Source organism: Pezoporus flaviventris, unplaced genomic scaffold, assembly GCF_033815535.1.
Source record: "Pezoporus flaviventris isolate CSIRO_AGI_PZ_B2104156 unplaced genomic scaffold, CSIRO_AGI_Pfla_v1 ptg000002l, whole genome shotgun sequence".
In the NCBI taxonomy this organism is placed as follows: Eukaryota; Metazoa; Chordata; class Aves; order Psittaciformes; family Psittacidae; genus Pezoporus; species Pezoporus flaviventris.
This window is the reverse complement of record NW_026892550.1, coordinates 3,684,882-3,696,991: the sequence shown is the minus strand read 5'-3', so window position 1 is coordinate 3,696,991 and position 12,110 is coordinate 3,684,882. Positions and strand designations below refer to the sequence as shown.

The 12,110-nt window shown below is 38.1% G+C and overlaps 1 protein-coding gene and 1 long non-coding RNA gene across 5 annotated transcripts in view; one reads left to right on the top strand and one right to left on the bottom strand.

Moving 5' to 3' along the window:
- LOC133276107 (uncharacterized) overlaps positions 1-12,110 on the bottom strand; it is a 32,049-nt gene that overhangs the window by 19,540 nt on the left and 399 nt on the right. The gene's annotated exons all lie outside the window — the stretch shown is intronic.
- Positions 2,725-9,515, top strand: LOC133275022 (transmembrane emp24 domain-containing protein 11-like). The gene is made up of 5 exons (XM_061464724.1): positions 2,725-2,968; positions 3,785-3,885; positions 4,672-4,797; positions 6,578-6,724; positions 9,286-9,515. Exons 1-5 carry the CDS (start codon positions 2,839-2,841, stop codon positions 9,433-9,435), a joined length of 654 nt encoding a protein of 217 aa, XP_061320708.1. The 5' UTR covers positions 2,725-2,838; the 3' UTR covers positions 9,436-9,515.

Sequence of the window (12,110 nt, the reverse complement as noted above, 5' to 3'; positions counted from 1 at the left end):
TACAGCAGCTTGGTGGTTAATGCTGAGAAAAATACAGGACAATATTGTAGATAAGTCACAGTACAGGGAGGACTGATGTGATCTATGAATGGAACTGAACTGAATAGAAAAGCTGGTATCATGCAATAAAAGTCACCTGCTTGAGCCTTAGGTAATCTAAAGGAGAGGTCAGACATATTGTTCTACCAGCTTCTTTAAAATGATTGGGATGGATGCCCAGTATGTGTGTGTGTGTGAAACAAGCTTACTAACTGCTGCTTGAGGCCCTGTTCCATTTCCCTAGGTAAATTTGTGTTCCCACAACTGAGAAGCTCTATCAGAGGGCCACCTCTGTACTATATAAGTGTACAGTATAAATGGGCCAGCTCTATCCAATCAATCTTGTCCACCAAGTTGCAGTTTGGGGAGGGAGAGTCTTGGGTTCATTGAAAAACAGTTCTAATACCCTAATACTCTAAGTTTAGCATGGTCACAGAAACTAATGTGTGTCTATCTAGAAAGGAAGAGAAAGTGTATGGCAGCCTTTCTGATCATTGAGCAGAATGAACACTGTCCCCAGTAGGACATAACTGGAGTGTGAAGAAAAGATCTGAGAGTAATATATGGTATTGAAGGCAAATAGTCCCATTTCATAGTATTCCAAGTCCCAGGTAATTAAGTACATTGGGAATATCTGCTCTGTCACGAATGATCCAACATAAAAAAGTAACTTAGACTATCCGTGACAATATTTAGCGTGCTCAGAAAATAAACCTAGCACTTGATACAGCAATTCTGAAGTCAGCTGAATCCTGTTTAATGGGATGTTGCATGCAGAAGTTGTGCCTGTCTAGCAAAAGTACATAAGTAATGTGTCTATCCCAAGTGATCTGGTCAGAGTAAAGGGTAAAGGGTTGTCCCCTTGTATGTCTTGTGTTCTGCCATTGGAAAATGGAATTTTGGTAACTTCAAGTAGTCAATGAAGAGCTAAAAGGATGATTGCTTAAGTAGCTCACAAACTGCAGATAAATATTTACTTCTTTCAGGTGTAGCAGGGGATGAGAATATATGCAGGTGCATGCCAGGTAAGATCTTCCATGATGGAGGCGTGAGAGTCCAATTATATGACAAGAATCTATATAATCTAAAATGATTTCTGATGGTTAAATGCTAAAGCAGTAACAGAGTCCTAATATCACCCCTTAGACTCCTGAAGATTCAATGGCCATAAGATACAATTTGTATCCCCTATCCTTAACCATATGGAGTCAAAGAGAAGAAATGCTTAAGGAATCACTTCTCCTTGTCTCATAATCCCTTTATCAGTACAGGGATGTTGTATTTTTCTGGAGGTGAACTAATTCTTGTGCTAGAACTTCTGTGAAGTTACTTCAAGATGTGAAATGAGCTGAACTAATGATGGTTGTAAGCCTGTGCTTACAGAATTGGATAGGAAGCCCAACATAGTTTTATTTATAGGTGTAACCAAATAACACTAAATGCAAATGGGACATTTTAAAAGGCAATTGAAAGAAGGTGTTAGATAATATGAGAAAAGGACTACTCATGATCCTTTGGTATACGTATTGTATTAAGCGTGCAACTTCTGCAGCTGAGCATTTGACAGCTATATAAAAAGAAAACATAAAATCCAAATTCTACCTTTTCAAGCAAAATAAATGCTGATAAACTTCCAGAAATGAAAGGTGTTTTCCTTAGCTACATGCATATATAGCATGTGTGTGTGCAGTAGAGGAAGCTTATGCACCATAATCTGAAGTCAGGATGACAGAACTCTGAAGTAAACTGAGAGGTTCTTGAAGATACATTCAAGGACATCATCGAACAATTTCATTATCAAATCTCAGATGCTGTTGAGGAACATGGCAGGGCTGGAAAGAGTCGGTGCATTCAGCAGGAGTGTAGCAAGATTCTGAAGGGGAAAAATGAGCTTGAAAATGAATTCTTCTTACTGGGAATGATCCCATAGGTGGATCCTTCCTTGCTGGTAAACGACCGCATATCCTCTCACATTGAAACCACTCTTTCAGACACGTTTATCTCAGTTTATAGGACAAGGAACACCTGAATTGTAAGTTACGTCACCATCTGACATATAGATTGGTCTATATTAGTACAGAGATTAAAAAGAAAGGCCTCAATCATCAATTTACACTATAATTTTCTTTGGAGAATTTATTAAGCAGTATCTACAGAAAAGATATTCTTATGTAGGAAAATCTTATTCAGAAAGCGTTAATTTTATTGTTTTCTTCCGCTGTATCCTATTCATTAGTGTTTCAGATTCTTTCATTGCTTGAGTTTGTTTGACTTTCTTCTTCATATTTCTTTCAGCCCTTTTATGTATTCCCTGGTGGTTTTGTACAGATGTACATGTATGCTCAATGGTTTAGGCTGCAAATTACAAGACTTAATAAAAGAAGAGTGAAGCCCTGGAATAGTCATCCTGAATAAACAGGAAAGATAAATTAACAAGTTCATTTTAGTTGAAAATTGAGTAGTTTATGGGAAGAGATAGTCAATGTGGTTGCTTACAATAACCAAGGGAACTGATCTCAAGTACCTGAAAGGTTCTTTCCACTTTCATGTTCTTCTATGTGTATAATATAAAGTTTTAATCTAGATGCTGGGAAAGGAGAGAGTTATCTTTTTCATGTTATCTCATTCTGCAGAACATGCTGTAGTTATTTATAAATGTGTAACCACCAGCTGCCTTTTCTCACAGGTTTTTTTTTCCTCTCAAAAATACACTGATAAGCAGCAAACAGAGGACAACCACAAGACTGCATTTGTAAATAGTTGCTTTCAAAAGCAGTACAACTGGGATACATAAAAAACATGAAAAGCCACTTAATAGGATTTCTTATGAACTCCTGGATTTCATTTTCACTTGCTTTGTATTTTCACAGTGGAGAAAGAGAAGAGAAATGTATAATTGAAGATATTCCCAGGGACACATTGGTAATTGGTAGGTATCTGTCAATGCTATATGATGTTCTAATCTATGCAATAATAAAGATAGCTTGTAATTTAACAGGAAATTCTGTGATTGATGAATATGATAAAGCTATGGGGATAAAAAAAAGGCACACTGAAAATAATTCCCCACAGCAGACGCTGGTCATAATATCTTCACATATCTTGTGTGTCTATCACACAAACAGATGCAGGTTTCTAGAGTGCTTAACTGACTAGACAAAGAAAAAGAATGTCTTCTAACTCTACAGCAGTGGAATTGATGCTTCAGTGTGTGCTTTTAAACAGTCTGACTGATTTCCTCGTTTACACTAGAATTTCTGTATGTTTTTACACATATGAGTGGGAGAGCTACTTTTTTGATTAATGCTGGTGTGGAAAAAAGCAGTTCAAGATGTACAAAAGTTCCATTTCATATGGGATAGAACAAGCGCATTAAATTACTGATAAATATGTAAGACCATCTTAAAAATGGAATTTGAATACAGCATACTTATGCTTTTAGAGGTCTTACAGTGCCTTCTGTATACTCTCTTGCCAGAGCATCAGTAGAAGTAATCAGAAAGTATTACTTGTTAATCGACCATTTTTGTAATATTGTAGAACATTTCCTTGTGTAGTAAAAATTTATTGCCTTTCACACGGCTGCAAAGTGCCCCCTGAGTGATTTTAATCAAAAGCATATGATATATATCTACTACTTTATTGTTAATCATTTATCTTTATATTTTTGCTGAAAAAGCAATAAAGATATTTAATATTAAACTCTGTTTTTGTTTAACAGACTTTTGCCTCTGTTTTTATTCAGGGAATTACAAAGTGCAACGTTGGGATGTACAGATCCAAGATTTTCTTGAATCTGCTCCTGGTTTAGGAATGATTGTGACTGTTAAATCTCCTTCTGCTGAGGTAAATATGCTTTATGAATGTTTCTGTATGATTTATGAGTTCACTTTTGGTACTAGCAGGCAACACTATATAAAAATAATAGACAATAGACACTTTTGAGGGAATAGTAGATCTTCAGTCTACCAGCTATTTCAGTATTTTGATGCTGAAAGTTATAAACACCTCTTGATTTCTATCAAGGTAAATAGAAGTAGAAATGTTTGATAATGATGTGGGTGGACAATTTTTGCATTAAGGCTGGCTTTGGGAAACCGTCATTAAATATGTGACAACTGAGAAAACAGGGTAAATTACAAAACCCTGAAAATTCATTAATGAAGTAAGGTGGTACAGAATGTACTTAAACAGCAGAAAGGAAAGCTGATAATAAACCAAACTGCAAAACTCAAGATTAACATGAGGCTGCATGTAGTTATCCTGCATAGCAACTGCCTGCATTGCTATGAGTTCCCAAGCTTTTTCAACAATGGACAACTTAAATCTGTGTCTAGAGTAAGTCTTAGTTTTCAAATGTTAAGTGCTTTAGGGAGTCTTGGCTTTTGTACCTTGTAGAAATCTATAACGTATCAATGTTCATTGTGAGCTGAAATTGTTGATTTTTCTCTAAATCTATTCTGAAATTCATTCTAAATTCTATTCTAAATTTATTCTGAAATTGAAATAAATTTAATGATGTCAGGAGGTTTAATTGAACACATTTTGCATCCAATTCACAGTACTGGCTTTTGATTGTTTTATTGACATTTATTACGTACATACCCAACATATATAACATCTAAATTACAGGTCCAATTGTCAAAACTGTATGGGCCTCAAGGAACATTTTCTTTTACATCCTACCTTTCTGGGGAGCATTTTATCTGTTTACAGTCTAACTCCACAAGATTTGTGGCACTCGCAGGAAGTAAACTGGTAGGTGATTCCTAAGATATTTGTTGTTGGAATAGTATCCATTGTTTACAAACTACAGAGATTAGAAACTAAATTAGAAGTTGGTCTAACTTCTAGCAGATAATTTAACATTTCCTAGTAATTAAAAGACAAACCTAGAATCATGAAGATGTAGAGATAAAAAGACTCTGTTCTGCTATTTAAGAAGTGAAGATGAATGAGGAAAGGCTAATAACTGTAAAGTGGTTTAATGTTTGTACAGTACTTTGAATGTGAAAGATTCTGATTAATAAGAACTATTTGGTTCAAAATATAAGTATGTAAGATTGAGGCAGGCCAAATTTCATCCTAGATGCATGCTTTAGGAATGTGTAGATGACACAAAACCAAGAAGAGTTAACAGCACTGAAGTGGGACTATTACACTGGAATTAGCAGGTGTTCTTATAGGCTGATTTACAGAAATGAATGGAAATTTAATCCTACGCATTGAAAAAGTATTTAGGTTCTAATAATAAAAGAATTTGCAAAGCTCATCAACTAGAGAGACTAAGGGGGATGAAGCATTGGTTGGTCATAGTTAACTACAAGCCATGCATGTTAGTCTGAGGATACACAAGAAGATTTTTATCTTGTATAGGTGGAGCTGTATTAAAATAATTGTACATGATTCATGCCTCATGTACAGTTCTGGTCATTTATTTAAAAGAAGTGAACAGATGCAAGGGAGGAGAACATTAACAGCACAGATATCAAATAGGGTGGTTTGTTCAGTGTAAGGGCACAGAAGTAAAAAAGAAGAACCAGATGCAGTGGTGCTTATCTGAACTGCTTCAAGGTTAAACAAAGGCTACCATGAGGTTGTGAGATGGATTTCTGGATATTATCATAGAATAGTTAGGGTTGGATAGGACCTTAAGATCATCAAGTTCCAACCCATATCGAGCTGGCTAACTCTATGAGAGCTGAGTTCTTCATTTGCAGTTGATTTGTGAGTAGATCAAAATTCTATCGTGGCAATACCAGGCTCTAAGATTTCTGCAGATCATCTGTTTTGCTAAAATGTTTTTATTTTGTCTTAGGTACAAATTGGCTTCTAGGTGAAATTTCTCCTATTTTAGTAAAATTTTCATTCATGCCAAGCTAAATTGCATAATATTGTGAGCTCCATTCTCCTCTTTTCTTTCTGTGGGTCTGTTGCTTGGCAGGTTTGGGGCATTTTTCTATAAATTGTAAAATAGTTAACAGGTTATTGGAAGGTTTTTCATACCAGATAAACTGTGTGTGAGAAAGGAAAAAAAACCCAAAACTTTATGGATGACTCTGCTTTAACACCAATGCTGCATGCAAATAATGATTCGGCTGGTCTCCAGTCTTATATTCCTGTTAGTGCAGAAAACCTAGAATTGCATCTATAAAAAGCTTCCTGCACTACTCCTGAAGAATGTAATTTCTGTATTAGGATGGAATGTGAAACACAACGAGCACTCCTAATGCTGCTTATTTATTTAACTAGATTGACAAAGAAGAGAAAACATTTTCTTGGTTGTTGAATCAATACTAGCATAAAATAATACCTTAAAATTAGTGATGACTGTAAATTTATATAATTAATTGAAAAATAAAATTAAGAAACACTTTAAATACCACACCTGATTCTAATTTTAGGAAGGATTTCTGTAAGCAGTTAAAACTGGTTTCCTGTCATGAGGTTAAAGGGAAATTATCCATTGTTTCTTTTTTTCTAAGGAATTTTGAAAGTACACAAGACACAGTAATGAGAACATCTTTTCTGTTCACAGCGTATCCATTTGGACATTAGAGTTGGAGAACATTTTTTGGATGAATCTGTTGTTCAAGCAAAAGACAAAGTGAATGAACTTAACATTAAACTAGAACATCTAATTGAGGAAATTAATCACATATCCAAAGAGCAAAACTATGAAAGAGTATGTATGTTCCCTATTGGAAATGTTAAAAATATTGTACATAGTCTAATTGATTTATAAAGTATTATGAAGTTTATTATTTAATTACAGTGTTATTTTTAACTAACTCATAAAAATCTAGAGGTGTTTAACCAAAATAGCCTACATCGCCTTGCAAAGTATTTCTAAGCTGTAACATAAAAACTAGTCACTGTGAACTCATGCTTATAGCAGCAGGTGTTATTTTCAAGCAGGAATTGCCAAATATGTTTTTCTTAGTCAGAGTCAGTAACAGGATCTGAACAGGTGGCAGGTATTGTCGCTGGTGATGTTGCCAGCTGTTGTTTCCATGCTGGTCTATGTGCATAAGCTTTATTGGAGTGGGCACGAATGACTGAGTGTATACATTTATACATCTCCATGCAGTTAGAAATAAAGCTTTACTTGAAACAAGTGTACATTTATTAGAATCATAGAATCATAGAATAGTTAGGGTTGGAAAGGACCTTAAGATCATCCAGTTCCAACCCCCTGCCATGGGCAGGGACACCTCACACTAAACCATCTCACCCAAGGCTTCCTCCAACCTGGCCTTGAACACTGCCAGGGATGGAGCATTCACAACCTCCCTGGGCAACCCATTCCAGTGTGTCGCCACCCTAACAGGAAAGAATTTTCTCCTTAGATCCAATCTAAACTTCCCCTGTTTAAGTTTTAACCCGTTACCCCTTGTCCTATCACTACAGTCCTAATGAAGAGTCCCTCCCCAGCATCCCTATAGGCCCCCTTCAGATACTGGAAGGCTGCTATGAGGTCTCCACGCAGCCTTCTCTTCTCCAGCTGAACAGCCCCAACTTCCCCAGCCTGTCTTCATATGGGAGGCGCTCCAGTCCCCTGATCATCCTGGTGGCATTCTCTGGACTTGTTCCAACAGTTCCATGTCCTTTTTTATGCTGAGGACACCAGAACTGCACACAATGCTCCAGGTGAGGTCTCACAAGAGCAGAGTAGAGGGACAGGATCACATCCTTCGACCTGCTGGTCACAATCCTTTTGATGCAGCCCAGGATATGGTTGGCTTTCTGGGCTGCAAGCGCACACTGCTGGCTCATGCTCATTTTCACTTTCCTATAGGTATGCAGGCTGTCAGACTGTGTTTGAAGTACATCAACTAATTACCTAAAGAAAGAAATTTGGCTGCAAAAAGGTTCTTGACTGCAGTATGGAAGTGTCAGTAAATCTAAAAAGGCTTAAGCTGCGCTAACGGAACACATTTAGCACAGTGTGTCTTCTGTGAAGAAGGGAAAGCTCTGTTTGCCTTTCTGCTTCAGGATACAATGTCTGCTTCTCATTTTTTTTTATTTCAAACATATGGCCGCATGCAAAGAGTTGTGGTCAATGGCTCAATGTCCGGCTGGAGACCAGTAACGAGTGGCGTCCCTCAGGGATCGGGGTTGGGACCGGTCTTGTTCAACATCTTTGTCGCTGACATGGACAGTGGGATTGAGTGCACCCTCAGCAAGTTTGCCGATGACACCAAGCTGTGTGGTTTGGTTGATACCCTGGAGGGAAGGAATGCCATCCAGAGGGACCTTGACACACTTCTGAGGTGGGCTGATGCCAACCTCATGAAGTTTAACCGTGCCAAGTGCAAGGTCCTACACCTGAGTCGGAGCAATCCCAGGCACAGCTACAGGTTGGGCAGAGAAGAGATTCAGAGCAGCCCTGCGGAGAAGGACTTGGGGGTGTTGGTTGATGAGAAAATGAACACGAGCCGGCTTCAGTGTGCGCTTGCAGACCAGAAAGCCAACCGTATCCTGGGCTGCATCAAAAGGAGTGTGACCAGCAGGTTGAAGAAGGTGATCCTGCCCTCTACTCTGCTTTCGTGAGACCTCACCTGGAGTATTGTGTGCAGTTCTGGTGTCCTCAACATGAAAAGGACATGGAACTGTTGGAACAAGTCCAGAGGAGGCCACAAGGATAATCAGGGGCCTGGAGCACCTCCCATATGAAGACAGGCTGGGGAAGTTGGGACTGTTCAGCCTGGAGAAAAGAAGGCTGCTTAGAGACCTCATAGCAGCCTTCCGGTATCTGAAGGGGGCCTATAGAGATTCTGGGGAGGGACTCTTCATTAGAGACTGTAGTGACAGGACAAGGGGTAACAGGTTAAACCTTAAACAGGGGAAGTTTAGGTTGGATATAAGAAGGAAATTCTTTCCTGTTAGGGTGGTGAGGCACTGGAATAGGTTGTCCAGGGAGGTTGTGAATGCTCCATCCCTGGCAGTGTTCAAGGCCAGGTTGGACAGGGCCCTGGGTGATATGATTTAGCATAAGGTGTCCCTGCCCACAGCAGGGGGGTTGGAACTGGATGATCTTAAGGTCCTTTCCAACCCTAACGATTCTATGATTCTATGATTCTATACCCACCCTCTGGATAAGAACAAACTTTCATTTTTATCAACATGAAAAAAGTGTTTGTTCACTACTGTGCAGAAGAGGGTTGCCTGTCTAGTTACCTGCACAGCAGCATGAAACATACAGATGCCAAAAGGTAACAATTATGCTTTTCTTTTTTTCTTTAGGAGCGTGAAGAAAAATTTCGGAAGACAAGTGAAGGAACCAACAGTAATATTGTTTGGTGGGCTATTGTACAAACACTGATCCTCATCTCCATTGGAATCTGGCAAATCAAATCACTCAGAGATTTCTTTATCTCTAAGAAGCTTGTTTAAGTCTTATAAAGTAAATGCCCAGGTTCAAAAACTGCACACCATGTAACACTTAATGTATAAAAAAACCTCCTATGAGAAAATTGGTTTCTCCATTTATATTACAACCACTGACATCCCCTTACATTTTATTCCTTGAATCCCCTGCTTTATCACTTCCCCCCCCCCCCCCCGCAGAGGTAAAGTTAAATGTAAAAGAACTCAGTGACTAAGGCAGTGACTTAAGTTCAAAGCAGGATTGTTATATCTAAAATAAAAATAAATAAAAGAAACCCAAACTTAATATTTTGAGTTTTTCTACTTGCTAAGTAATCTTATGCGATACTACCATAAAAAGTTCAGCATTTCAGACTGACTGAGGTTCAGATAGTAGGCAGAGAAACAACTGTGTTCCCTGCTGTGCTTAATTTGCTGTCAGTGTCTTGAAGTCCACCTAGCTGTAACACCTACCTTTTCCTCAAATATAATTGTGAATGTTTTCTTCTAAAATATTCAAAGTTTTCAGTGACAGGGGAGCCCACCCTTAAGATTATGACCAGCAGCTGCAGCAATTACCACGGAAGAGAGAGACCCACACAAACACTTTGGAATTTCATTTCCTTTTTACTTTCAGATAAACCCTAAACATTAGGCTAGAGTTGAGACCAGACCTTGCCCACAGTTGTTTATGTAAGTTATGGTATTTATGAAGTAAAGTCAAATCATAGATTTCTTAATAAACACTGAATTTGTGACTATATTTTTTATTTTATTACTATACTGAATTCTTCAGTCTGTTTCTGTGTTGGAGAATTATTTCTATTTTAATTATTCAGCAATCATATGATGACTGTCTAAGGAGCTTTCCAGTTTTTGACGTAATCGTGTATTTACATTTCACTTACTGCAACTTTGTTGACTATTTCTTTAGGCCTTAATTTAGGTAGTTTATGTACAACTAGCAGAACAAGCTACAGTATCATGTAATTAAAAGTCAAAAGCTATGGTTAATAACTCAGATAAAACACCAGAAGTGTAAGAAGGAGCTGGAGGTGGTTATAACATCACCCACCTCAGCACTTGATTAAAATATAATTAACTTGAAAAAGTTTCTTGATAGCGCTGTGATAGTAGAATATTGTGGTTTGGCATCCTACTTCTCTTTCCAGACCCTTCACTAATTTAAAAGGTAGTAAAAGCTGAGATATCTCTAGACCAATTATTGTTTCAAAGGCACTGCTTTTTTTTTCTGTTTTCTATCTTCTCACCTTTTGTTTTCATTAGCAAGGAAATGACATTGCCCTTTAAGTTCACTTACATTTCCAGCATGAGAATTAAAGTGCATCTGTGTGTATGTGAGAATCCATAAAGCTGATAAAAAGTAGAGACAAAAGACAATGCTCTATGGACCGCATCAATCAAAATTAAATCTCATAAAGCTACTCACTGAGGTGTGTCCTAGATTTAAAAATTCTGAGACTTTAGAGTTGTCACTTGAAATGCCCTTGAAATAAGTGTTATTAAATTGAAATAAGTGTTATTAAATTCACTTTTGTAGAGCACTCACACACAATATGTCTTGTAATAACATCTTTGCTGCTGGGAAAGATGGAAAGATGTGTTAAAACTATATGGTATATGAAGACAATGAAGAAAGCTTAATAAAGGTTTGCTACAAGGTTGTGGTTCAGAATTTAGTTGATATTTAGTGTAACTACATAGAATCATAGTATAGTTAGGGTTGGAAAGGACCTTAAGATCATCCAGTTCCAACCCCCTGCCATGGGCAGGGACACCTCACACTAAACCATGTCACCCAGGGCTCTGCCCAACCTGGCCTTGAACACCGCCAGGGATGAAACATTCACAACTTCCCTGGGCAGCCCATTCCAGTGCCTCACCACCCTTACAGTAAAGAACATCTAACTACATCCCAGTGACAAACTTTTCTCACTTAAAATGCACTTAAGCTTTAAATCAAAAGGACAGGCACCATGTCAGAATCTATAAAGGAGCTGATTATGTTCCTCTATATTAATTAAGTCTATACTCAAACAAGCACTGAGACTTGGAGCCTCGACTATAGCTTGAAAGCACTGCATTTTTTATCTACAATAATAATTAAATATCTTTGCTTTGATGAAATGCTTTCAGCCTCCTTCAAGATTTTTAATTAACTCTATAAAGTAGAAGCTGATTCACAGCTGTTTTGGGAAGCACTTTGGGGTCAGTATTCTTTATGCACTTAAAAGCCAAAGGTTGCTCCTGTGCAGTCTGTGTCTGTTGTACCCAGAGCTACAGCCTGCACTGCAAGTAGATCTGTAAGGGAATTTTCCCATAAAATTTTCATCAAGGGAAATTAGCAAGCCCTGGGGTTTTTTACAGTCTAAGAAATTAAACTCAAACCTCCTTGTTTTGCTCTTTTTCCTCACTCAAAGAAGCAACAAGAAACCTGTGACAGTAGATTAATAATAGTCACAGAGCCTGGAGAAGGCTGCGTGGAGACCCCAGAGCAGCTTCCAGTATCTGAAGGGGGCCTACAAAGGATGCTGAAGAGGGACTCTTCATCAGGGACTGTAGTGATAGGACAAGAGGTGATGGGTTCAAGCTTAAAACAGATTTAGGTTACATAAAAGAAAGAAGTTCTTTACTGTGAGGGTGCTGAGGTGCTGGCACAGGGTGCCCAGAGAAGCTGTGGC